This window comes from Buteo buteo, chromosome 11 (assembly GCF_964188355.1).
Source record: "Buteo buteo chromosome 11, bButBut1.hap1.1, whole genome shotgun sequence".
Taxonomy (NCBI): Eukaryota; Metazoa; Chordata; class Aves; order Accipitriformes; family Accipitridae; genus Buteo; species Buteo buteo.
Genome location: NC_134181.1, coordinates 3,897,960 through 3,924,801, shown reverse-complemented (window position 1 = coordinate 3,924,801; position 26,842 = coordinate 3,897,960). Strand labels below are relative to the sequence as shown.

The window sequence follows — 26,842 nt, the reverse complement described above, 5'->3', positions numbered from 1 at the left end:
GTCACAAAGTTGGTTTAAGGTGTGTGTGTGTGTGGGATTTGTTTTTCCTCCAGTGTAAATTCTACCCTTGAAAACTCAAAAAATGGCTTTGTAGCGCTTTCACAAGGTGTAGATAGCGATCCCCAGATGAAGGGCAGATGATTTTGTCTTTTACAACTTCTCGAAACTTCAGAAATGTTCCCATTAGGCACTGAGCTGGAACTGAACTTTGAGGAGAGAGGGAACGGGAGAGGAGACCAGTCAACCCAGAACAGCTACAAGTCTGATGCAGGCGGTCCCAGGGCTGAACACCCCTTGGCCAGAAGAGGGAATCGATTCTCTTCTGTATCCTACCTGAAAGCCTTGCGCGGTTCTTTTGGAGGTAGCTGTTGGTTTGTTTACCTTTGACTAAAATATTCCCTTCTTCAGCCAGTTGACATTTTCATTGAAAACTTTGGTAAAAATGTTGCCTTGATCAGCTTCCCGTTGCGTTCCCTGCTGCTGAACGTGATTTTAAAAAAAATAATCTATATGTTTAATCCTTCATTTGATGATAGTGGTGTTACCTGCTTATTGCATCATTGGAAAAGTGTTAACAATTGTAGCCAGTGAAACAGGGCTAATTTGAACAGGGATTGTCAATAAAAGGTTAAACTGCTGATACTCTGACCAAATACTGTTCACTTCTGAAGGTGACATTTAGGAAAAAAAAAAGTTATTTTCCGCAAAGCTGTGGAAATAAAATTAGCTGCATAATTTTACAGGTACTGTGTTCCAATAAATTCCTCCAGCATTTCTTTAAACTGCTGATTTTGTTTTACTTTGAATGGCCTGTCTGTCCAGGAGATGGACGCAGGTCTTTAGTGAGAAGCAATGTTAGCTTTTTCAAGAGAAGGAAGCAGCCCTGTAAATGCCTTTACTTTTCAGCATGTGCCCATTGACACGCTCTTGCGTGTTCTGCCCAAGTCAAACAGCAATCGGTCACTTTACAGAAGAGGGAAAAGTTGTTCATGGCTCCTTCTTGGAGGGAATTAGAGGTGGAGTTGTTAAATCATGGCTGTAGTTTGCATGATTTTATTGTGTAGGGCAGTCGTGGTGGATGTGCGGCTCCTGTAGCGGAAACAAAATCCCTGCGACTTGCCCAGGTGTTGGTTGGGCAGTAAGGCTTGCTGAAGAAAGCCCTCCTGATTTGCCTTCTGACTTTTCTTCCCTCTCATCAGACGGTGGAGAACTTGGGACTTTCCTGCCTGTGAATCACTGCTGGTGATGCTGTTCCGTGTCAGGAATGAGCGTCCAGCCCCGTGGCTGGGGTGCGGCTGTTTGCGGTGGTTCTCTTCTCCCTGTTCAAAGTTGGGTGATCTTCAAATGGATCATCTTCTGTTTCTTTCTTGAATTATTAGGCCATGTTAACTTTCTATCACTACCACAATCCCGATGCTGAGAAAATTTTGTGATTTTTTTTGTCAGTTGGATATCCAACCTATAGTTAATCTTTTCATTGATCAGCAAATTTTATTAGTATTTTCTGATCTGAAGGTTGTGACTGAGACACTGTTCTTGATTTTGGTGGCATTCCACCAACTGCAAAACAGTTTTCTGTCCAAAGCTTGGTTTGATTTTGGCCAGTTCCAGGGAAAACCTCAGCTCCTGGCTGCTCACTGGGCACGGTGCCCCAAAGCTGGGGCTACCGAGGCAGCGTGCCGGGGGCTGCCAAAGGGCTGGGGCTTCCAGGGTTTCCTAATTCAGGGCTGCCCATGATGGGAGCTGCCCCAGAGCTAGTGCTGGTGAGACATTGGTTCTGCTTTGAATTTGAAATCCGGGGGAAGTGGGTTTGGGGGTGTGGGGGTGTTCCAAATAGGAAAGAAACGAGGTTTTGAAATTGCTGTTCTGTACTGGTTATTATTCATGTCCTGTTTCTGCACCCTGGTTGAAATAGTTTTCTGTACTGCAGAAATAGAAATACTTTTTTTTTTCTCTTGTGACTGTGTGGAATGGTTTACCTGTATCTCTAGTGGACTGTGAAAAGGTACCTTTCTGGTAGTGTAGGCGTACCAGAACAGTCCAGATAAAATTGCAGGTGATAAGTAATTAATACATTACTCGATATCAGGTCCTTGCAGTTAACTTTGGTTTTGACTGGACAAGATGGTTGGCTGGCGAGTTTTGACCCATGTTACTCAAAAACTACAGGTTGGAGTTTGCAGGTAGGACAATGGGTGTATTTAGTAGAAACAAATTGCACCTCGTGTTGTTGGTCTGCTCTTGCACTAACAGGACTCCTGATGGTGAGGGATTTCCTAGCACAAAGCTTTTACTGTTTACAGATGTCTTAACCAATTGTGGATGGGTTTGTCATACAGGTGTATTAAAAATGCAGCTATAATAACAATTTTATTTTTTATTTAGGGGGGATGGTTGCTGTTTGCAAGCAGCAAGGCTTTCCCAGGACTTGGGGATGTACATTGAAATTAAGTTCAAGTTTTTGCTCTCTTAAGTCCTGCATTTTGTTATCTTTTGGGAAGGGAATGCTGTATTAGTCTCAGTCTTCCCATGAATAATGAAGCGAGTCTTCTTGGTTATAGGTGACTCATCAACCTCAGAAATGACTGTTCAGCCTGGAGTGGAATCCTCTTTGTGATAAGCGGTTTCGAGTGGAGTCCAGCACAGCAGAAATAGCTTAAAAAGGGTAAAGTGAAGAAGAGGGGAGGAAGAAATGAAGACTAGGATGGAAAGAACGAACTGGTGTACAACTAATGAGATTTTAGTAGTATTTCATTGAGCTGTGCTTGTGCTTCTGCTGAGGTTTGCTTAGAGTTGCTGCATATATGATGAATTAATATTACAGTATTTAAATTACAGTTTAATCACCTAATCTAGATTTGCCTAGTACATGCTTGGTCCTGAGAACATCCTATTTGATATTTTTTGCTGTCAGGAGGTTTTTGGTGTTGAACAGTGCTGTGTTCCTTTGCAGCTGTGGGAGCTCCAGGGGCTTCTCTCATGTCCTGTGCATTATCCCCTGGGCTAAAAGAATAGAAAATGAATTTATATCACAACTCAAGTTCTGGTGTACAACCTAGACCTTTCCTGTTCATAAAAGACCTGTATAGACATGTTGTCTTCTCTGATCCTGACAACTTTTATAAAAGAGGAGCTCCTGCTGCAAAAATGCAATTCACTCTGTATATTCAGTTCTACGTTTCACTTAACAGGAACAGGTTACAAGTGTTACTAATTATTTTAAAGAAATGGCAATGAGTAATTGCCATTTAAAAAGCAAGTGTTGAAATCCTCTCTTAGTATGAAATGGAAGTTGTTCAGATGGTATTAATTTTTTGATTTTTTCACTAAGGATATTACAAATGCACTTGTTGCTAAAATCTGTCTTCTGCAGTTTATTACTCAAAGGAAGAAAAAGACTAAAAAGTATGTGGCAACAGTCTGATGTGAACACATAACCACAATTTTTATTTTCTATATTAAACTCCTCCCATTGTTGCAAAACAAGGATTTTGCAGCCTTTTGATTATTTGCTTTGTCTGTGAGGGATTATGTAAATAAAAAAAAAACAACACCCAAGACATGCTCCCCCGCCCCCCCAATACACCAATCTGGTGGTTGTTTACTGATGTTTAAACCAGGTTTTAAGAAATGGTTTTTGAAAAACGCACATTAAGACCTCAAGTTTTCAAAACTAGAAACTTTGGATGTGCGAATCCAAAAGGCTGTTAAAAAAATCTTACACCACAAGCCAGGTCTGCGTGAAGGATGATTTGATGGGGTGAGGGATGAAAGATTATCAAAAGCACAAGGTGCTTGGGGGGTATGGGGAGATCGTGTGGTTTTTAATTAAGAAACTGTACTGTTTTCCACAATATCCCCCTGAGATGCTGTCACTCCCGAGGCGGGACGGGCTGCAGCAGAGGGCAGTGGTGGCACACACGACTTTCGTGGTGTTCCAGCTCTCGAGCCGCTGCCAAAATTGCTGCCCAGACTTCAGGGAGCTCCTGGGCTGTTGACAAGGGGTTTATCTTCATAAATCTGGTATAAATCTCCCTCTTGTTTTGAATAGGAATGAAGCGTATGCCTTTGACATGCACTGGGTGTTCCCAAGATGTTTGGGGATTCGTGCAACTGTGGGTTTTATTCCAGGCTATTTCTAATGACCCAAAGGGGTTTGGAAAGAATTTGTATTAGCAAATCACCAGATGTAATGGCTATGGAGCTTGCAATTGCAATTCACCTTCTCTCTTTGGGAGTGAAATCTCCAAAAATGAGTGTTGGGTTAATATTTCTTAACTGTTTCAGTCTGCGGATCCGTACTCGTTACTTTAGTATTAAAACAGTGTGTTTCAACATCTCTCACTGCAGATGTCACCAGGAAATGTGGTGAGCTGCAATAACAAGGTGAGGTGTTTTGTAGTTTTTAGTTCACGTTTCACTTGTACTTAGTGCGGTCAGCGGTGCCCCCAGAATTTTCTGAAACTGCTGCTGCTTGTGTGCTTATTTCCTTGTCTTACCTCAATTTTTACCTGGGCACTGACGAACCAGCACAGGCTTTGGGAAGTTTTGTGGGGAGTTGTTTTCTTGCGTATCATCAGCAGATTAAATGTTTGGGGAAGCTGTCCCAAAAGAAGAGAGCAGCAAGAGAGAATAAATAGGGGTTCACAGTGCCAAATATTAGTTGTGTTTGGGAGTAAACCTATAAATGCCTGGCTTTTGCTCCAGTGATCTGGGATCCCCACGCTCTTAATTCATCTGCTGGAGCAGCCTCCGTATAATTCCAAGGCAGCATCGTGCCGTACGGTCAAGAGACTTGGGCATCTTCATCTCATCCCTGCGGAGGGGCAGGACAAACACAGCAGAGATTTCTTGGCCACCTCTACCCCCCCGCATCATCCTCCAGTAGAGATAAAGCCCAAACTGGAGGGGAAACGTAAGCAGAGAGGAAAGCTGAGGATGGTTCCCCCAAACACGAGCGTGGCCGTGCCGCTGCCTGCCCAGCGTCCATCGGGGTAGCCGATGGGTTGCTGGTCTTCTCCGTTATGTTTTTCTTGTACGTGATTACAGCCAAGTTTCTGCATGTTTCCTCTTGCCGCCGGGTTTGCTTCATCCCCGTTATTCCCCTTGTACTCCGAGCAGGAGTCGAAACCAGCTAGTAACAGGAGTTAGCACTCGGGCTTTCAGTCTCTCGCCCTGTTCTTTGCCCCTGCTCGTGTTCGGTGCTGTTATTACCGAGCTACTATTTGAATAGGAAATAAAGGGGAATTTAGTTGAAGTTGAAAATCAAGACATACTGTCTGCATGCTCCATTAGGAGGGCATAGTGAAATCTGTGTTTCTTCCTATTCATTGGCTATTGCATTAAAAGCCTTCTCTCCTAATATATACTTATATATGCAGCCTGCTTTATGTGGCTTTTACCACATATGAAATGGAGACGTTATAATCAAGGCGGTAATAACGCTGAATGATTAAAAGTAATGTCTGATTGTTTTGGCTTTGGTCAAATGTATGACCTGAAACTGCTGACTCGAGACAAAATGAGGTGGGTAAAAAGTCTCGTTCCGGGCTGTGCTCATCCCTAAGCACAACCATGCACCGTGTTTGACTTGTACGGTGAAACCATACTGGTGTATATTAAAAACAAAAAATTAAAAAACCAAGTCTTTGTAAAGCAGCAGAGTTGATGGAGAAGTCAGACAGCCCAAACCATCCTACAGGGATTAATTTCCCATAGGAACATTTGTGGAGATTATGAAATACTGAATTTCCCTGAGATCTGGAAACCATTTGTATGTGAGATTTAAAATGAGTTAATTCAACTTTCTGGTAATTGGAGTGAAGAGCACCTTCTGAGGGCTGTGAGTCAGGGCTGCGGAGCTGCGTGGTTTGGGGGTGGCAGCCTGTGTGGGGGCACGATGGTTCACCACTGTCGGCCCTCATTATTTGGGGGAAATTAGGAAACCAGGAGCTACGGTATCTTTCAGCTGATGAAATAAGACTTCTGCAAATACAGCAAAGTCATTGATCCAGTGTGAATCAGAGGAGCAAGGGAAAAAAAAAAAAAAGAAAAAGGAGGATACAGTGATTTTAAAGTAAAGCAGTGTAGAACCTCTCATCAACCCAGTTCTGTGTGGTCTTTGAATTGCCCGTGTTGGTGGCAGCATCTGAGCCTTTTTGGGAGCGAGCTGCCCAAATTGCGCTGAATCGCTCTTAGCAGGGTAGAAGTGCCAGGTCCAAACGCTGGACCATATGTTGTCGGTTCACACACATAGTTTGTTTTGAAACTCTTTGTAAATACAGCTGGGAGAATGTGGCCAGTGGGGAAGAGCAGCCAGAAAGGGTGTCGTGGCCGTACCAGGGACTGACTGGTGAGGACTGGTTCCCCCGTGTCTCGGCTGTGACTCAATTTAAAAGACACAGACCAGAAACGGTGCTGAAGATACACCCCAAGTGATTGGAATCTGCTGCTACTTGAAAAGTTCTCAGGAGAACGGTGTAAGAGATTAAATCAGCAGATAGGTCTTGGAGCTGACTTCAGAGGGGTTGTTTTCTTTGCTCGATGGAGTTGTTCTCTCAGCTGCCAATATTTGCTATTTTCTGCTTTGCTCATGCACTGCTGAACAAATTTGATAAATGTCATTCTGCTTTCTGAGCACTGCTGGGCTTTAAACAAGCTGCTCCGTGGCAGAATATCTTGTAAGCTCCCTTCTTGTAAACAGTAAACAAAAGTGGTTGGTGTTTTGCTCAAAGAAATAAATATTGACCATTTAGAAGAATGGAAGGACCCTTTTCCCAAGAACTTTGGAGAGAGGGGGACTGGACAGTGGATTAGGGAAAAGTCATAGCTGCTTTGCTTTGGATATGCCAAATCCAGGAGTTGGGTGCTCCCCTGCCTCCGCGCTGGGGCTGGGTCACCCTGGGTACGTGGCAGCAGATGTGGGGACCCCCCAGCACAGCTGGATGGGGACCCCAGGGGACTCCCATGGGTGGGATGCCTGGACCTGCTCACTCTGGGTGCTCGGCACCGCAGCATCCTGCTGCCACAGAGGTGCTGTAATATATTCATGATACTGGTTTATTTTTTCCTGTTTGTTTACTCAAAAAAAAAAAAAAAAAAGGAACTTTCAGCTTGTCTTTTGCTCAATCGTTTCCTTTCACAGGGAGTAAAACTGTGTTTTGACAGTGGATGCAGGCACAGAGCTCGATGCAAAAGCTGGGGCTTTTGGGGCATCAGCTGCGCAGTGGAAGAGGTGAGCCTTGCCTTGATGTTTCCCTAACTTTATTTTCCTTATTCTCTGTAATTCTTGCTGTAGGTGCCGGAGCAGCAGGGCTGAACCGCAGCTCTGTGCTGGGAATGTCAGTGCTGGCAGAAGCTGCCGGAACGAACTGCAGAGGGTGAGAAATCCCCTGTTTCCCAGCAAAAGGCCAGCTCTGGCAAAAAAAAAAAAAAAAAAAAAAGCTGCTATGGGGTTTGTCGGCGTCTGGACCCCAGCTCGGCCCCGCTGCCAGACTGGGGACCCCACTTTGCCGTGGGGTCCTGCGGAGTTGTCTCAGCCCTGGAGCGACGGGACCTGCTGTGGGGTTTTTCCGTGGGGGGAGAGGGAAATGGCTAACCTGGGAAAAAAACCCCTCCTTTCTTGAACGACCCCTCCCTCATCACTGGAGCCCCTCACCGAGGCGTCGGGGTCCCCCCTCGGTGGCAGGGAGGATGCTCGGGGAGCCGGCCGGGCTGCGAGCTGGCTGCAGGGGAAAGCAAAGCAAAATCCTTTTATATGATCATCCGCTTGCACTCCCTCCTCCTCCTCCTCCTCCTCCTCCCCCTTCCCTGGGTATTGCGTTACTGCCTTTGGGAGGATGGCCCTAATTTGCTGAGCCCCAATGACTATCTTCAAACTTATCCGACACCCCTCTGCTTTTTGCTCCTGCCTCCTTTTCGTGGTGTTCTCCCCCCCTCTTTTTTTTTTTTTTTTTTTTCCCTTCCTTTCGTTATTACTCCAGGCCCGTTGCCAAACAGGATGATCCAGGATTGTCCTCTTTGCCTGGAGAGCATAAATACCACTGGGGAGCTCTGTGAGACTGCAGTTGGGACGAGCTGCTGAGCTGAGACCTTGCACATCTCGCACCTCCTCAGGCTTATTTCATCCTTTTTTTTTTTCCCCTCCTCCTAGTTTAAATATTTCAGATCTATAATTTATTTTCCACAAGCAGGCTTGGAGGAGCTGCAATTTCCTGGGGACTTGGAAGTACTCAGCGAGGTAAGTGTAAGCTTTGGTCCCTGCTTCTGAAATGTGGTTTTAGGGGGTGGGGGTGTGTGCAAGAAATGGCTTTATTAAGAAGGCACAGTTTTAGTAACTTCTCCAAAAAGTTGCCTGCATGGTATAAAATAGCACAATACTGTCCGAGCTTCCCTTATGTATGCTTTGCAGAGGTTAATGCAAGATTAATAACCATTAATCTTGAATGAATGGGAGGAGTTTGCAAGTACAAGAGTGGATTTCTGCACAAATAGAGAATATCCAGGGGATGCTGTAGCAGCCTCTAATAGCTGACTACCCATGGGCACACCTACTCTGCTCCAGGAAGCCTGTGTTTATGCAACTCTGCTCTAAAGTCCTGTCTAAAAGGAATTTCACAGTGTCGCCACATGTTGTGTCTGTTACCAGTGGGTTTTCCATGTGGTTTTGCGTAGAAACTCACCCACTTCAGTTCTGTGGGAGTGGATTGTAATGGAAGATCCAGATGTTTTTTGGCTCGTGGCCTTGAAGATGCTGAATGCATAGTGTGTTCTGTGCAGACAACGTTGTGTCCTGTGTCAAAGAACTTGTTATCCCACTTTTCTTTTGAAGCCGACGCAATTCTTCAAAGCTCGAAATGCGTGCATCTCGGTTAAATAGGCGACCTGGCTTTTAATGCATTATGTCGTGCCTTTAAAACTGCATTTCTTTGCACAGGTTAGAAGCTGATCCCAGGTTAACTCTTTTCTGCTTTGCTGTTTTAGATGCTTTGCAGGTATCTCTTGCTAACTCTTGCATTTTCCTGCCTTGTCAGCTTGTTCCGCGTAAAGCTCCACAGGTCCTGGGATATTTTAGCTGCAGATGTCCTCCATAACCAAGGAGTAGAGACCTACTCGTATACTTTACCAGGGAGAGAGTTAAAGATCACTAGCCGTAAGGACTAAGGTGAAGCGAGGACGTAATGAAGTCCAGAAGTCAGCCTGCATGTGGCTTTAGCAGGCAGTGCTGCATGCCAGGCTTCAAATGCTACCAGCTCTTCTGCTTTCCGTGAAGTGCAGACACCATCCATTAGCTGGGGGAATAGCTTTCTAAAAATAAGCTTTTTTCCAAAGTCCGGTGCTGCTTTTTAACTTCCTCAGACCCCAGAAGAAGGCCTCCCCTTTGTCCCCAGTTTGGACAGGCTTTACAGCGTATTAAGGAGTCGGTTTCTGCTGACTCACGCGTTTCTGATTGCTCCCAGATGTTTACCTGGCACCAGTATCAAGGGCCTGATGCGTTTCAAGGCAGGCTGTGCTAATGCTCCTCTTGAACCCTTGAAAACAACAGCAGCGACTTCCTCAGCTGACTGTCAGGTGATAATTTTTTCTGAATAATGTCAAATCCCAACTCCAAGGCAATATAAATTCAATCTTCCCTGACGAGGAGTGTCTGATGCAGCGCAGAGGCTCTGCAGGGCACTTGGGCTGGCTGAGTTTTAACACACGTCCGAGTGTTTCGTTGCACCTGGGCACGAGGATATTAAGACAGGCAAATGGATGGACATCTGAAATCAATGAGACCTTGCTGAAACGTGAGCATCTTCCTGCTGCTTTCAATTAATCTGGCCGGGGAGCTCTTCGCTCCCCGTCCCTCTCTGATGGCTTCATCCTTCCTTTGGATGCTCAGCGCTCCCCATTTCGAGCCAAAGCAGAGGCAGGGACCTGCATGCCCCAAGTGAAAAAGAAGATAGTGCCAAAGCGACCTAATTTTAGAGAGGTACTAGTATCCCCTCGCTCGCAAATGGGATACAGGGAAGAACATCCCGAGGAATAAAGCACCATCTGTTGCAAAGTTTTGGCTGGATCACGAAACCAGACGCGTTGGCTTCATTGCGTAGCCGTGAGTGGGGCAGCTCTTCTGGGCTTTCAGATGTTACAGCTGATTTTTTTCAAGCTGCCCCTTCTGTAAGTTCAGTGTTTGCCTTAAATGGGTGGTGGATACGGGCTCCTATTTAGCAAAGGGCACCCGGCCAAATGAAGGGGTACAACGGCAGCATATATTAGCTGTCTGTTCCTGCCTGCTCTACCTACAGGGCAGGCTGCAGTTAAAATTGCTTGTGCTAAATGGCCGCATTGTAAATGGCTGTGGCAGAGCATCTATTTTTAAACTCTTGGGGAAGTGCCTCAAAGTAGGAATTGTTCCCTGAATTTGGGTCAGACAGTCTACAAAAGCAACAGCTCGTTTTTGCTTCCCCTACCCCCCCTCTGTAGCCGGGTTAGAAAGTTGGGCTCCTGCTTGGGGGGAAGCAAATGCCAACAAACAGGGCTGAGGAGAGGATGAGGTTAAAGCGATATTTGTCCCGACGCCACCGAACGTCCTGTCTTTCAGGTGTGCCCGGAGCTGGGGACAAGGCGTGTGTGTTTGACTTGCTCTGCAGAGCAGGAAATAATGAGAAGCCGTTACCGAACCTGAGCAAATTACATTCCCGCATTGTTCTACAGAGGCAAAGGCTTAATGCTCTGCCTGGAGAGAGACTGAGGGCAGCTGGTTTTCATCTGCCTTAACACAGTACAAGTAAGAAGCCTCAAACAGGGACTTTGTCTCTTTTGCCTAGACAGCCAACAAGTTTTCAGGGGTTCTCAATGGCCACTGAGGTTTTTTGGGGGTTCCCACCTGTGCAAAGCACCTTGTGCTTGCCACCGTCCTCCACGGATGCTGTCATGCTGGGTCTGGGGAACAGAGGGTTTGGGACTTTGTGCTCGAACGTAGCTTTTCCAGCTGGGAGCTGGAAGGCACTTCCCTGCCTTGGATGGTTTCCAACTCGTCCAGTCTCAGCGTGTCCAAATCCCGTGTCACTGGGCTGAAACTTCTCGAATAATTCCTGCTAATCTGGGGTTTGTTTTCTGATGCTGCACAGGAATGCTTTCAGCGTGTCTTGTAACAGTGCTGTCAAAACCAGATCCTCACCTAGCGTTGAAGACGGGGATGGGGCAGCCTTCTTCCAAAATTTAGCCCTAAGGAGAGAGATGCTGTGCTTGTACCATCTGTACGAATGCTCGTTGCCCCGATGGATTGATTCTGCTCTTGTGGCTCTGAGATCCCACCTAAAGAGCGCTAGGTGCTGCAGAGCCATGCACCGGCACGTATTTCCTTCCCCGAATAGCTCATGATCTAAATAAACCCAGCCAAGATGCACAAGGCTCGTTAGATGGAGAAGTCGGGGCGGTGGGAAGAGGAAGGGAGGAGGAGGTTGGAAATGGCAGGTGGAATGGGAACACCGTGGAGCAAGGGAGGGGATGGGGATTAAATGAAGCCGTTCAAACCCGGCGATGGCCAAATCAAGACCATCTTTCCGTGCCCTCAGTGCTGACAGCTACCGAGTGTGCATGGGAACACCTAATCTTCTGACCGGGGGAGGTCGGGTGCTCCGGCTCTTCTCCTAATCTATCCTAATTTATATCGCTGGCCCTGCTCCCGCCCGCCGTAAAGCGATGCGTCAGCAAGAACACCCCGGTGCGTCATTCGCCAGCAGGGATTTCGGTTGTTCGACGTTACGGTGACATTTCACATAAACAGCCGCTTTCACAGAGTCTGGCAGCTGCTCTGCTGGAGTCTATTGGCAGAGCGGGGGCCTCCGAAATAGCTCTTGCTGATGTCTGACCTCTGCGATCTGGCTTGCTGGGAATTTTACTTTCCCTTTTATTCATATCTGTTCACTTTAACAGCTGCTCTTTGGGCGAATAGCTTCAAATGTCTCCCCGCCCGTGATGGGATGGAGCTGGGATTATTCAGAGCTGCTGGGCGTTGCTGGGGGACTCCTGCACCCCTGGCATCTTTGGTGGAGAAGGCATCCACCGCCGTGCCTGGGTAATGTTCGCTCCCAATGCGATGTCGGTGGGGTTCCCTGGTGTAATAAACTGACTTCCCATCACTTACGGTGGTGTTCAGGTCTTCCCATCGTTGGGGTGAACGATAATTGCTGAGACTGTAGGCACCGCTCTTTTCCGAGCAAAAAATCTGGCTTGTGTGGCTTCATCGCTGGGGGACGTATGCACTGAGAGCTTTTCTGGCGCTGCTCTGACTGCCTGTTTCTCCCCAAAATCCAGACCCACAGTGAGCCACGGGAGTCCCTGCGAGAAAACCTACCATCGTCTTCGTCTCCGCATCTGCTGGCTGTAGAGGAGGAGGCATGAATCCTGCCCTGCCTTGGATCCTTCCTCTTGGATGTGTACTGCTCCTGACAAAGGCAGCCGAATGCTTTATCCTGCACAACTCGAGTCACCTGGAAAGCATTCTGAGTAAATACCAGGATGGGGAAACTCACTCCAGATCCAAGAGAGCCATTTTATTCTCAGACAGACAGGAGATATTGATGCTCCACAATAAATTGAGAGGTCAAGTGTACCCAGCGGCCTCTAATATGGAATACATGGTGAGTCTAGCTCCTGATACCTAACTTTATTATTGCTTTTTTTTTTTTTAAACTTTATTTTAATCTTCTTTACGGTGCAAGAGGTGTAGCCAATTTCCTCTAAAGTAAGTTTTTCTCAAGAGGTTTCCTGGAGCAGTTTCATTCCAGAGTGAAAGATGCGTTAGATCATTGGACTGTTTTGGTTGGAAAGGGCCACTAATGGGTCATCGAGTCCATCCGCTGCATAGTTTCAGGACTGGTTCCATTATTCATAAACTAGCGTCTGGCCCAGCCCTGGATGCATCTCCAGTGATGGTAATTCCACAGCCTGCCTCAGCAGGTTCTTCCATTACCTTAATGTCATAAAAGCATCAAATTTTCCCTAGTGTTTAACCCACGTTCTCCCTGTGAAAGCTTTCAGACTGTTGTGACTGGTGTTTCGGGACACCGCGGTCTGCTCAGAGAAACTTCTGGTGGTCCTTGGGTTGCCATCAGCTACCACCCAACGCCGGAGGTAGCGTCTGCCCTTTTGTCATACGCTGATCGCCAGAGATTATCGATGCGAGCCAAGCATCTGTGGTGCTGCTGGGAATCTGCTCAGGACCTTAGAGAAACAGGGCTTGAGGAATGTTGCTTAATCTGCAAAGAATTTCAATCACTGGAAATAGCTGGAAAGACTTCAGGAGTTCATGGGTGGATGGGTCAGTGCTACTGGCTTTTTGTAGTTCAAGAAACCAAAATAAAAGTTTGGTCAATGTATTCTCCCACTTCAGAGGGAGAATTTAAAAGTATGAGTATGAAATATGTCCTTACCATCAACAATTCAGATGAATAGGGTTTTTTCACCAGATGCCAGAGACCCTACTTTGAGCTATTTTTGACATGCCATCAAACTATTGTGGGGCCAGAAAATGATGTAGGCAAATAATTTTTTTTTGTGTGTGTGTGTGCCTTTTCCCAATGTGCAAATATAGTTATGACTGAAACTAGTCTGACTTCAACTGTGCGCTCCTGCTGATGGATTAAATGATTAATGATTTGTTAAGACCACGTTTAAAAGGGTAAAAGAAAAGTACACTAAATGTAATATAAAATTGTTTGCCAGCTGTGCTGAAATGAGTGCTGCAAATGGAAAATCCTGCCTTTTGTGACTGTAGGGAAAAGGAAAAGAGAAAGGAGGGCAGAGGACAGTGAGGAAGGACAACTGTCCATCAGTTGGTCCCCATGAGCGTTCACACCCCTGGTCTTTCATCCCACTTTTGGCAGAAATCACACGCCTTTCTAAGGACCGGTGCTTTGTATCTCTCTTTCTCAGCGAGCTCTCACGTTATCCTGCAGGCAAGGTCCTGCCAGAGAAGAGGTGACTTGATTAATTTCCAGAAAGTAAACACAAGGCATGAGAAAGCCAAATGTGTTTTTGTTGGCTTTGAGGATCTGAGAGGGCTGCCGTTGCGGGCTGTCCACTGGCCGACTGCTGTTTACGCTTGCAGCAAGGTTACACTTTTATATTTGCCTTTGCTCCGTGTGCTTTTCTAGTGGTTTTTATGGGCGATTGAGGGTAAATGAAAGGGCCTTATATGCTGTGAAGAAAGAAGCTGAGTATAAGATGGTGCTTACTTGGAAAGGCTATAATCAGTCTTTCATGTATTCGTGTTTACCCAATATTGCTTGGAAATGCTGTGTGTATTCTGAACGTGAACTTCACTTTAATCCTTTGTTCTGCATAGGACATTTCTCATTTGGACTCGTTTAAGAGGATGGCCTGTCTTTAGTGCCCTAGATAAGCTTTTCTCTTTTCCTTTGGTGCCGGTGTGGAGCATCACAGGCGACGTGCGGTGCTGGTTTGTGGATAAGTAGGTAGAACTTGTTCTTGCCCATCGACCTCCAAACGCTGCCTTGCGAAAGTCCTTTCTCCCAGCTCCATATCTGACATGTTTAAGTAATCTAAAGTGGCAAGGGGAGCTAATATATTCCAGGCAAGGGACATATTTACCTACTACAGGATGAACTTTATTTGGTGGAGGCTGCTAATAAGAAAACAATAATGCAGTGAGTCCCATGACTTATCTGGAGATCAAAAGAATTATATACATACAGGATAAAGGTAAAGTGGAGTGAAGAAATGAAGAAAGAAACAGTTTTGCTGCTGGGTTTGCATAATTAATTGAAAGCTAGCACAGGTATTCAGTGTTAATGGAAAACGAGCGAGCAGTGTACATTTTCCTGACGAAGCTGGTCAAATACAGAATTACCTCAACCCCTCAAACAGCTTTACGATTGACACTTCCACTGTGGGTTTGGACTTTATAACAGCAGTCACGGCAGTGGATGGGCTCCAAGAGCAAAACAAACTCCCTGTTAATAAACCCAGAGTAAAAAGGACATAATAGTTCTTAAGACATCGTGACCTTTTAAGATGGCTTAGTCAGATGGCTTTCAGCAGTGATGAAAGGCAGAAATCTTTCCTCTTGCGGAGGCCTCAAAGACAGCTGGATAGAACAAAATTGTTCTCAGTACAGATTGCTGGAAGGAAAATAGTTTGTTTTCATGTATAAGGTATGCATCCTTCCTCTAAACCGTAGGGTGGTGACTTTCCTTGTCAGGATGGGATAGTATTTCTGGGTGGGTTAGCAAAGCGTATCCAAGCTTCTGCCAGCACATGTCAGTCCTGGACTCCCATGCCACTTTTCAAAGTAAATTGCCAGTATTGCAAAAAGTCTAAGCCGGGGAGAAAAATGTGCGAGTAACCCGATCACTACAATTCAGGTGTCTGGGGTTAGATTTACAGACTAGTTAGGCTGACTAAGTAGACTCCTTGTGGAATATATTCTTATTAAATCTGAACCTACAAATTGTCGTATAGTGTGCGTGTGCCATGCATGTATTTTACATAGACGGTGAATACTGTACTTTGAAAGGCCATTATAAATTTGCAGGAGTAAAAAAAGAGAGTCCATGTGCTAAATCACTTGGAATCACACATTCCTGAAGGTTTCTCTATCTCTGCTTGAGCATAGGCGTACACTGCCCCTCTGGCTTCGGTAGTCTTCCTAGATACTGCTTTGAATATTGGCATAAAGAACTCTTGAAAGCGTAGCTGGGAAAGTCTGAAATCTCTCTTTTTTTTTTTTTTTTTTTTTTAATATGTTTATTGCTCTGAAATAATTCCAGCCTCCTGACCGCATTCACGTCTGAGAAGCAAGAGGCAAATAACTGCTCTAATTTAAATGAGGTGGCTTTGTAATCTGACGCCTGCAGAAATGAGCTTCTCTACTCATCAAGCACAAAGCCATGCAAAGACGTAGCTGGCTCCCAATTGCCTGTTGAGTATCTTTTGTCCGAGTTAATTTATTTTATCCGTAGGCATCAAAGGAAGATGTAACGCATATGTTCACATCAATTTCCATTTAATGGCCTATTGCTCATAACGTCTCTGCATTAAATTAGGAGATTTGGAACTTCTCTGCGTTTGAGGCTGCAGGGAGTAACGCTCTGCTAGAAAGTCTGAAGCGCTAATGTCTTGGGAGAGTTTCTGTGGCTTATGTGTTGGATGGGAAGGTGGATTGTGGCTGGTCATTGCCTAGTGCAGAAAGTGGGAGACCACAGAAAGCTGTGTGTCTAGGCACAATTGCAATAGTCTGCTCGAACAGAGGTTTGGAAATGTGCATGTGGTGGGTCAGATCCCATCCACCTTCAAGGAGTTGGAGGGCTGAGACGGAAAATGGTTTTATTCCCTCTGTCAGAGCTTTGTCCGCACAGGGTTTTGCAGACTGACATGAATTTTCTTGGCCACCGGTCAGTTCAAAACCAGGCTGATGAGCTCAGAGCAGCTCTGGGATGTTGTTGGAATTTGGGTTGCTGAGCATGCTTAATGATAAGCTGTTCTCGGAGGTCTGGGCTGTTAGCTCAGTTAGATGAGCTCATGTTTGCCTTACAAAGATAGTGTAGACACACCAAGTTCCAGGAGACACTGCGTTTTCCTGTTGTCTTAGCCAGGGACATGTGGTCCTTCCCCATCCCAGTTATAACTGCCTGAGACTGTCTTCAGATACTTACTCGGAATGAGCACTTGTTTTTTGAGTGTGTTTGAGAGCCTAAATGCCCTCCAGTCCTCCAAACGGGGTCTGACAGGTCCTTTGATATGTTTGAGATCAGAAGTTCCTCTTCTCGTGGAGACGACAGGACTTGGAAAGACCAGCTGGTTGTGATGGTAAATGTCCAAAGAGGACATAATCTTGTGCTGGCACGTGAATGGGCTGGAGACACATTACAAGACCTCTCTTCTCTTTGGTTTTATTTGTAGGAATGTGCGGTAATATTTTAATCCCAACAAATTATCCTCTAAGGACTGTTCTGAATAGACCAGCTGTCAGTAATTACACAATGAATTCAGGGTACTGTCTACTGGGTCCGGCAAGTCTGGCCTTTAAAACAAATACACTCCTGGGCAGTGGAGCCAGTGAAGCTTGCTTTCCGATTTGCCTTTGTATCGAGTTTGAACTCTCGTTTGGCTTACAGCTGGGTGATATTCAATGAGGACTGATGTCACACCAATGTCCTTCCCTCAGTGGGAACATAAATGGGATTTGTCACTTCTAACCCGATGCCTCTTTCAGTGAGAGTGGTATTAGCTTAACAGCTCTGGGACTTTGCCACCTCTGTTAAATTTGACTGGGTCCGTCGGTGGACTCGGCAGTTATTCTGGAAGGAGGAGGGGAGAAGGGACTGGGAGACTCAGACCCACACTCCTTGATTAAGAGGTTGGGCCAAAAATCTCCAGCTGTGTCGGTAGCGGAGGGCAGGAGCACATCCACTGTCGAGTTCCCCTTCATGGGAAAGCCTGGAAATGTCCTGACAGTAAAGACAGTGGATGGAAAATCGTGCTGAACTTCATCAGAGTTCATGCATGTTAGAATTCTTGCAGATCTCAGAAATGGGTGTCATGAGGAAGTGCTAGGATCTCCATCCGTGATGGTTTGGTTTTTTTTTTTTTAACAGATTAGAAAACCATCTGCAAAGAATGTCTTGTGTTTTAGGGTGGGTAGTCTTAGAGGGGTTCTCAAGGTCTTCCCAGGTGTGTTTTCTGCTGACCTATGCAAAGCATCTCCTAGGAAGCATGGCATCAAGCAGGAAAAATAATAGACCCTTTAGTGCCCTGCATTTCCATGGCAGGGGGACGTCCTGACAAACTTGCTTTTGGGTTAGGGCACATCACCGAGACGTGCTGGCTTCACAAAGACAGGCCAGACGCCAGGGGTGAGCTGTCCTTTAGTCTTTCCCCACTAACTGCTGTTGGTTGAGTCTCTTGATCTAATAAGCTTGATATGACGAATTGACCTGTTCTTTTCTCTCCCCGTGCCCTGAAGACCTGGGATGACGAGCTGGAAAGATCAGCCCACGCTTGGGCTCAGCAGTGCATCTGGGACCATGGACCTAGTGCCCTCATCAGGTCAATTGGACAGAACTTGGCGGTTCACTGGGGCAGGTAAGAGTTGAGGTGCTCCAAGCTCATTGCAAAAAGCAATTTATGGAGCCTCCTTTAGAACCAGTTGGAAAGGTGTGCCTTGTTGATGCTTAGTAGAGCGCTGGGGAGACGGGAGAAAAGCTGAGGATCGCTAATTGCTGTTGCTTCGGTGAAATGGTTATAGCGATAACATCTGCAGCCACCTTCGGCTGACTGTTCCCAGCAAACCAGCATTGATGTGGGTTACTCCGTTTATCTGTATCTCTGGGTAATGCAGCTGTAATGTGCTTAAGATCACTCTTACTCCTTAAAGAGAACAGCTACAGAAGTCCTCAGCCCTGCTCCTAAATCTGCTGTTCCAGGGGGGTTTCTGACACCATGCTGAGAACCGGCTGAAAGCTGAAGTTTCTCAGGAACAATGTCTGGACTCAGCTGCTAGTTCAGAACTTAATTATCTCTTGCTGTATTTCCCATAAATATTTATCCAGATCCTATTTCACTTTACTGGAAATGCAGATTTTTATTTTTTTTTTCAACTTCCTGGGGAAGTTTTTAACCTAGAGTTGTTGTTGTCCCAGTTAGGAAGGGCTTCCAACTGGATTTGCCTCTCCATCTCATGGTGAAATTTGTTTATTGTTAAGCCCCTATCATTAAGCCTGTTATAGGTTAAACCTGCTTTGTACAGCAAACATTTTGTACGTGCTCAGGAGCCCTAATGGGTGGAAGTGCAGTTATGTTTGTGTAAATCGGGTAGAGCTTGGTTGAAAGCAATGGAAATTTGCTAGTGTGAAATTAGCCCGATATAAAAATCGGGCCCATTTTTATTGGCAGAATTAAATAATGATTGGAAAGTAGAGTGGTTAATCCATTGGAAACAAAGTCAAAAGATCATGCTGTTCTTGGCTCTCCTACAAGCGCTCAAGATGGCCATGGGTTACTGATGGAGGTGGATCCAATCTTGCTCCCTTTGCAGTCACCGAGAGGAAAAAGAAATCAGATTTATCTCAGTTTTTTCAGGAACGGGCCATAACTTGATTGCCTCAATTTCCTCTCCTGTAAAATAGGATTCGGAAAGTATTCACTTAATGACATCATGACATTAATGTTTTTAAAATACTTCTAATGAATGATTTTTAATGAAGAGTTGGCTGAAAGACCAAACTCCAGTTGGTAATGATATCATTTATATTTCTGGCCGCTTGCTTCATGTGAGCTGTTGAAAGCAATAAAAAGCAGTGGGTTTGAAGTGCTGCTCTGATACAAAAATTGCAGGTTGCTCTGTTTGCTCACTGTGTACGTAGCAAGCAAAATGCCTATGAGTTTCTATAGGTAGTTTCAACACCATTTGTGTTCCCCCAAACGGCACATATAGCATCAGCAATGCCACAGGCTGCAATATCTGGTGCATAGTTTGCACAAAGTACACGCGGCGTACGTGGGGGCTTGGTGCAGAGGGAAATTGCTGCAAAAAAAATAAATTTGTACGTGTGTAGTGCACCAACTAGTCTGCACTAACTCTGGGTGTGATGTGAGTGTGAAAAAGCCCACTCGCTTTCAAAGGTCTTACAGTATTAACTGCGAGCGTCCTTCCAGATTTAGCAAATTGCCTGGTGGTGAAATAGGTACACGATGGCTTTCGGTTTAAGATGTTTGGCAAACCTTAACTTCTGTTTACTTTCAAAATACAACTTTCCGCCAAACTAGAAGTTTTTTGTAGTTGTGTGGAAAAGTCAGGAGGACATTTCAGGTCAGCGGCACTTGAAGGGCATGTCAAACCTATAAATAATACAGAAAGTCAGACTGGGCTGTGAATCTTAGGGAAAAAATCATCTTTAACACTTTCAATGAGATTTTTTTTTTTTTCTGTTCACTAGACCATGTTACTGGGTTCTTTAAGCAACACCTTCTCAATGAATGGAACTTGCCTTAAGAAACTTTTATTTAAAAATTAGCAAAACTTGTAGTGAAAAAACCTGAGCTTCCAACACAGCAGGAGGCTACGGGTATGGTTTGAAAACTTCTACCAGAACTCTGTGATTTAAACTGTCTTTGTTCCTTCAGGTATCGGTCTCCAGCTTTCCACGTCCAGGCTTGGTATGACGAAGTTAAAGATTACACCTACCCGTATCCCCACGAGTGCAACCCGTGGTGCCCCGAAAAATGCACCGGCTCGATGTGCACGCATTACACCCAGGTAAAGGAGACGAAGGGCTTTTGTACCTCTACCCTCTTTGTCCCGCACCGCAACGCGTGCCCGCAGAGGGCTGGTTTGCTCGTTTTTAATAACCGCGTTGCGCTCGCAGATAGTCTGGGCCACGACGAACAAGATCGGCTGCGCCGTGAACGTCTGCGAGCAGATGAACGTCTGGGGCGAAATCTGGGAGAATGCTGTCTACCTGGTCTGCAACTACTCGCCGAAGTAAGGCAGATGAGCTTGGGCTCTCTCCAGCTTTCCTAAAACTTGCTGAACTAGCCCAGGATCTGGGGAAGAGATTTCAGTCTAGACCGGTGGTTGTGGCTTTAAATTTTCTCTTTCGGCGGCAGCGCAGAGCCGGTTCGAGACTTCTGAGCGTTGCCTGGAAAACGGAATGAGGGGCCGGGGCCAGGCAAGAGCTTTGATGTTCCTGCCATGGGAAGGAGGAGGAGGAGGAGATGGCCAGGACGGAGCTGGCGTGAGCTGAGCGAGGCTCGCTCGCTCGTTCTGCTGCTCGGAAGGTGGGGAGGAGAAGATGGGGTGGTGATTAATGCCGCTCAGAGCTGCTCCAGCAGCCGCCCTCGTAGCCAGCCAGGTAGGCTGCCGTATCGTCAGGCGTTTTTTTCGGTCCCGTTCCCCACGGAAATCTGCTGGTTGAAACACACGGCTGCTTCGCGCAAAGCCAGCCCCGTGGCAGTCGGTGGTGGGAGCGAAGCGAGCTGGGGCCCGCTGCAAGCAAAAAGAGATAAATCTCAGACCCGGTGAGCTCCCCGTGGCTTTAAAAAAAAAAAAAAGAAGTGAAATAACTGCATCAGTCAAGATTTAGCTAGCTTGATGGTTTGATTAATTTTCAAAATGAAAATCACCTTTCTTGACTACTGCACCCAGGAGAAGTTTCCTCCCTGGCAATGGCAATTAATATTTTCTGCTTTAATGGCTAATAGGAGAAACATTCCCACTCCAAGTCCTTGGCAATTTAAAACTGAAAACCAAAATGGAATAGGGAAATCACTATATACAAATGGAGTGGCTTGGAGAGCATCTGGCTTCTGAAGATCATAGGGGAGAATAATGCAGAGGAAAAAAAAAACGGTGTGCGGGCATAGAGCTGGCAGCGGATGGCATGATCCAGGCAGAGCTCTATGGGTGGGTTGTCGAAGCCCCTCTCCCCACGTTAGACACCGAGCACGCCGTGCTTTGGTGGGATTTAATAACCTGCTCCTCGTAAGGGATCACACCATCGCCCGTGGAGCTCCCACAGCAGGCTGGGCTGTGTGCACGTCATCCATTCAGGGCTGCTGGATGGAAAAATACTCTATTTTGGCAGTTTCTGCTTAATCTTTTCTCTCTGGCATCAGTGCGCATTGTCCTCATCTAGCCTTATAGGTGGAGACAGCTGAAAGAGCAATAACCCAAGGGTTCGTAGCCACGGGCTGAACTCCGGCTCCTTCGAGCCCCGAAAGTTTGCAGTATGGAGTGCCAAAAAGGGCTTTTGTTTCTGGGTAGTTTCTTGTGGAAAATGCAGTAATCCATTGATCTACTTCTGTTTACGTAAGATTGCAGTATTTATACAGAAGTTTAATGCAAAAGCGATACTGCATGGCATTTATTTAAGTCAAACCCTAAAAATGTCATCTTGGAGGTGAAATGAGGAGGAACGTTTTTCTTACGAGGTTTGCCTAGGCTGGTTGTTTAGTCTTTGCTTAGTTGCTCTGGGCCAGGACGACATTTTTGGAGCTTCAGAGGCAAACCTGGGGACTCGAGGATGGCCAGGTTGAGCGAGGAGGGAGCGCAAAGCGCCATTCTGCTTCCCAGATGATCTGGCATGAGGGTCCGTGTATTTCTGCTGTTTTTTCTGTTTGGAAATGGTTTCATACGGAAAACGGAGCAGCTTTTAAATGGTAAGAGCTGTGCTCCAGCCTGTCCCATACAGTTGCCTGGGGGGTTTGCGGAAAATAGTGGGGGACTTGTGGCTCTGATGACCGAGAGAAGTGAAGGCAAGTGTCAGGCAGATGGAGGCAGCAGGCAGGCAGCTGCCGAGCGATCGCTGGAGAACCACAGGCAGCACAAGGATGGAAAGAGCTGGGGACAGACCGTCTTTCCCATTTACAGCCCCTTGTCCAAGGATGAGCACAGCAGAACCCCCTGTTTGCCCCACTCCTGTAGGGCCAGGTGGTTTCGGGGGCTTGGATGGGTATTTGGGTGTCTGATGGGTGTAAATTGCTCCTGTGCTTGCAGGGGTAACTGGATCGGAGAAGCCCCGTATAAAACCGGCCGCCCCTGCTCCGAGTGCCCGCCGAGCTACGGAGGAGGCTGCCAGAACAACCTCTGCTACAAAGGTACGTGGTGGAGGGAAAAGGCTGGCCCAAACTTACGCCTGGAAACTTTTAATTAGAAGCAGCCGCAGCTTTAACGCGCCTTTTAATTAGCCATCCTTACAATTTCGACATCGCGACACGTGGTAAATCGGTGGCCGCTGCTGAAACGGAAAAGCCCTTGAACTGCTTAAAATCTGGAGCTCGGTTTCGGCGCGTTTTTCCCCGCTGAAAACGAGAGCGAGCGCTCGGATCGGGGAAGGGAGAAACTGCTCCGAGCTTAACGTGGGTTTGGCTCGGGAGCTCCGGCGGGATTTGGAGTTGTTGGCAGGCTGCAGGCAGGAGCGCTCCCGTCCTCGCGGGGTTTGTTTGGGAAGGGAATGTTCTCCGGCGCTTACCCAAGGCGACGTGGGTGGGCAGAGCTTGGCCGCCTGCCCCGCTCCTTCGGGGGCCGGGGACGGAGCGTTTCCCTCTCTCCCCACCTTGGTTTTCACGGCTGCGAAATGAATACAGCGATTCGTGCCTCTTGGAGAAGAGGAGGGGATCGTTGGACGGTTTTTCCTGACCTGTGGAGTTTTCTCGGAATAGAGGTCAACAGAGCGAAAAATACGAACGCTGAAACCTCCGGTGAAGCGGCGCTAGCACGCGGGATTTTCTGGGATGGCGCGTTGAGGGCCTTTTTCTTCTCCCACGTGTTTTGCTTCACAAAGAACTGGTCTCTCGGAAACAGGCAGGTTCCCTGGAGACTCGCCCAAAGCAGACGTTTATTTTGCTGCGACGTTGCGTTTCGCATTTTTAGCCATTTAGGGTTCTGGGGGAGGACCCCAGGGTGCGGGTGGGCTGCAGCGGGGAGAGGAGAGGGGATGTCCCAGTGGTACGGCGAGAGGCAGAAAGCCTTCTCGGAGCCACCATCCGTCATCCCTTCGTTTGTATCGTTCCTCTCCTCGTTACCGAGGATGAAAGCAGCACAGGGTTTCGGGTGAGATCGGCCAAAGCGGAATAAATTTTGCTGGCGCAGTTTCCCAAATCCCTTTGCCCGGCTGCAACGGCAGGCAGCTTGTTTTCTCCGGCGGAGGTAAAGCGAGGGATAAAACCCGCTGAAGCCGGGACAGAACCTGTGCTTTACCGGAGGATCGGCTGAAGCCGTGCTGGTGGGATGGTTTGGAAAAGCAAAACCTAGGTGGGAGGAGAAGAGGTTTCAGCCACCTTCCTAAATACGAGGGCCCTCTTTGCACGAGCCCTTTAGCAAATTTGTGTTTTCCTGCAGAGAGAAAGAGCTGTGTGGGAAGCAGAAGACGAAATATCAGCACTTTATATCGCTGATTAGCGGGGTTGGTTTCAAACTTTTATTGTAAGATGCTCTGAATGCCACTTCATGGGCAGAGAAGCGGGAGAGGAGCAGATCTCCCCTCCCGGTGCCGCACCTGCCCTGGCGATAGCCCCGCGCTGCTTTTTGCTGGCATTTTGGAGTTTCCAACTATTTAAAACCAGATCCTTGTCAAACCAAATCTCCTTCCTCAATTTCTGAACCTGACTTCCCCATCGACGCGAACAGGTTGTAATTATTTTTAATCCCCTCTTCTAACAAGATTACCGCTACGAAGATCCCGTCATCACTGAGACGGATGAGACTAACGAAGTGGAGATTTCGCAGGTGGCGGAGCAAAAGCCGGTGCGGTTCCATCCTCCGGAAAGCAAACCCAGCAAATCCAAGAAAATCATCCCGGACTCCTACATGAGTAAGATGGCCTCTTTCTTTTTCAGCTCCTCTAAGTTTTTGAGTACCTTTATGGGAAAAGGTGTGGAAAGCGATGAGAAGGCTCGGGGAAAAAATAACTGGGAGGATGTTTGAGTGGAGGGGGAGGTAACCTGTGCGAAAATTCGCTGTTAATTATAGCGGAAGCCTGCCAGAAGCAGGGAGCAAACCTTTCAAAAGCCACTTGTGCCTTCTGCACGTCAATCTGTGGTAGTTATTTGGTTTTTTAAGCCATCTTAAGGGAGTATCGATGAAGACCAAAGGTCCCCTGATCAGTAATCAATTTAGGAAATATTGGTTTTGTTTCCTATTTAAAATACTCCACGCTCAGCAGTTATCCCCTTTGCAGCTTTTCTGGGTTTTTCAGTTTGTTTCCTTTTTATTTTTTCCTTGGGAAGATTTCTGAAGTTATTTGTGGAGCTGGTAGTACTTCCTTAGTTGTTCTCTAATTGCTGTTAATTAAAAGAGACTTATTGTAAAAACAAGGTGAGGCAAGCCAATGCATCCTTTTCAAGTTTATCTACCAGCATCTTGAGAGTCTGTAATTAAATGGAGAATGAGAGCTCTGGCTGCAGACCTGAGGCTGTAAATCAAAGCCTTCAGCTGTCAGATGTTTCTTCCTTGCTAATATTTCCAAAGACACCTGTCTCAGGTGAAGAGCTAAAGAGGCATGAACTGCTCCAGGCTGGGTTTGTCTGTGATAAGATTTTTATCTTCCTGCACCAAAGACCTCCAGGAAAGATGCATGGCTGTTGCTCATCTCCGTAGCTCAAGAGCAGGCTGTGGCAATCTCTTTCCTTTATAAAATATTAATTTATTTTCTTTTTTTTTTCTCCTCAGCACAAGTCATTACCTGTGAAACCAAGATGAGAGACAAATGCAGAGGCTCAACATGCAACAGGTAGTGTTTTATTGATACCTCTTGGAGCGCTGCGGGAAAAAGTGGCCTAAAAATTGTCCAGTTCTCGCAAATATAGGCTATACTGTGTATTTTTTTTGTGACTATCTAGGTAGGTCTTTTTAAAAAAAAAAAAAGAAAAAAAAAAAGCCTTAATTTCTCTTAATACAAAGCCTTCAGCCAAGCCTAGCAGTAAGGTGACTCAGTTTATTTTTACTCAGCCATGATGACCCACAGTTTCGAGTGTCCAAAGTAATTTAATAAATTTTGGCAGAGTAATTTTTGAACCTTTTTCATGCATTCCACCACTGTCCAAGCCAGACCAATAATTCATGGCTTGTTCCCTCCCAGTCAGTCAAGAACTTCTGGTTAAGGTTTCTGCAAAGAACAGGACAGTTTATCACTTGGAGAAAAATCAAATCCACAGAATCTAAATATTGGTTGGGCTTTTAAGGAGGGTGGAGAAACTGTTTTAAAAAGTAGCTATTTTGCAATCTTGTTTTTAAATGGAAGAGTTACGTGAAATGAATGGAATGACTATTAAATGAAATAGAGTCAAAGTCTGTTTTTCTTGAATTGTTTTTTCGCCACCCTCAAAGATATATATCTTTACTAGGTATTTGTGCCCAGCTGGCTGCTTGTACAGTAAGGGAAAGATCTTTGGAACATTTTATTATGAGAGTGTAAGTACCTTTTAATAGCTCATAGATGTGATTTGTGGGGAGTTAGCGGTAATAACAGAAATGGGAAATGCCAACAATTCTAGTGTAATTTGGCTTTTTGTATTCTCCAGTTGTGGTGCTGTAAAAGGGTGCTAAGAAAGATTATCTGTATTTTCCTCACCTTAGTGATGAAAAAAAGCAGCAGTCTGGAGAGGCAAAGGGATTCCAGACATGATTTTATCATGAATGCCCTTAATATGCAATGAATCCCATGGAAAGTGAGGGATGGGGATCAACAGACAGCTCGTACAAAGATCTCTTCTTTAGTGTGGGCAGCTGTCGTGCTGAACAGAAACTTTATACAAAAAACACTGGTAAATGTTGTAACTCAATAATATTTTGGGCTGATTTGCTGGATCTTGAATTAGGAAGATAATTTATTTATAAAGCATGCCACTGTTTTCCCATCAAAACTACTTTTGGGGTGAAGAAAGCTTGAAGATAAAAGGGGTTTTGTGTAAAAGCATGTTTGCTTTCCCCATTCTCACTGTTGGTGCATGACTGCATCGCCCATGATACATATTTGCCCTGCAACTTCTGTGATTGCAGACAGCCGCCTCCTCCAAGTGGTTTCAGCAGAAATATTTTGGGTTTGAATATTTTGTCGAGAACTGGAAATATTTCATACTGGTTGTTAATTTCCAATGCTGCTTTTCTTCTAAATTGTATCTAAATGTACGGTTTTGTTATTTAAAAAAAGCTTGCCATTCAACCAGGCAGTGCTTAAAATAATAATAATAATAATAATAGAAGAATAAGGCTGTATTGGGAGAGCAAGATTTAACAACCAGATTCCAAAGGAGTGTACTCAGCTTATTTTCCATTTGGCACTTTGGTGGTGGTTTCATTTCTTCTTCATTTTTTGCACAGCGGTTGGTCAGCGTT

General features: G+C 45.9%; 1 protein-coding gene across 6 annotated transcripts in view; it reads left to right on the top strand.

The window, feature by feature from the left end:
• The first annotated feature begins 7,166 nt into the window (after positions 1-7,166).
• Positions 7,167-26,842, top strand: part of CRISPLD2 (cysteine rich secretory protein LCCL domain containing 2) — a 28,596-nt gene continuing 8,920 nt past the window's right edge. Inside the window, exons 1-11 of one of the 6 annotated variants that reach the window (XM_075039912.1) lie at positions 7,167-7,234; positions 8,193-8,239; positions 10,586-10,771; positions 12,304-12,629; positions 17,975-18,093; positions 20,134-20,266; positions 20,376-20,491; positions 22,505-22,605; positions 24,171-24,320; positions 25,178-25,238; positions 25,852-25,918. In XM_075039912.1, coding sequence (XP_074896013.1) covers positions 12,387-12,629; positions 17,975-18,093; positions 20,134-20,266; positions 20,376-20,491; positions 22,505-22,605; positions 24,171-24,320; positions 25,178-25,238; positions 25,852-25,918 — 990 coding nt within the window. In that variant the 5' untranslated portion in view covers positions 7,167-7,234; positions 8,193-8,239; positions 10,586-10,771; positions 12,304-12,386. Of the gene's footprint in view, positions 7,235-7,819; positions 8,240-9,521; positions 9,571-9,645; positions 9,789-10,585; positions 10,772-11,531; positions 12,065-12,303; positions 12,630-17,974; positions 18,094-20,133; positions 20,267-20,375; positions 20,492-22,504; positions 22,606-24,170; positions 24,321-25,177; positions 25,239-25,851; positions 25,919-26,842 lie in introns of those variants that run through there. The other 5 variants (XM_075039911.1, XM_075039910.1, XM_075039915.1 and 2 more) reach the window with 5 other exon arrangements.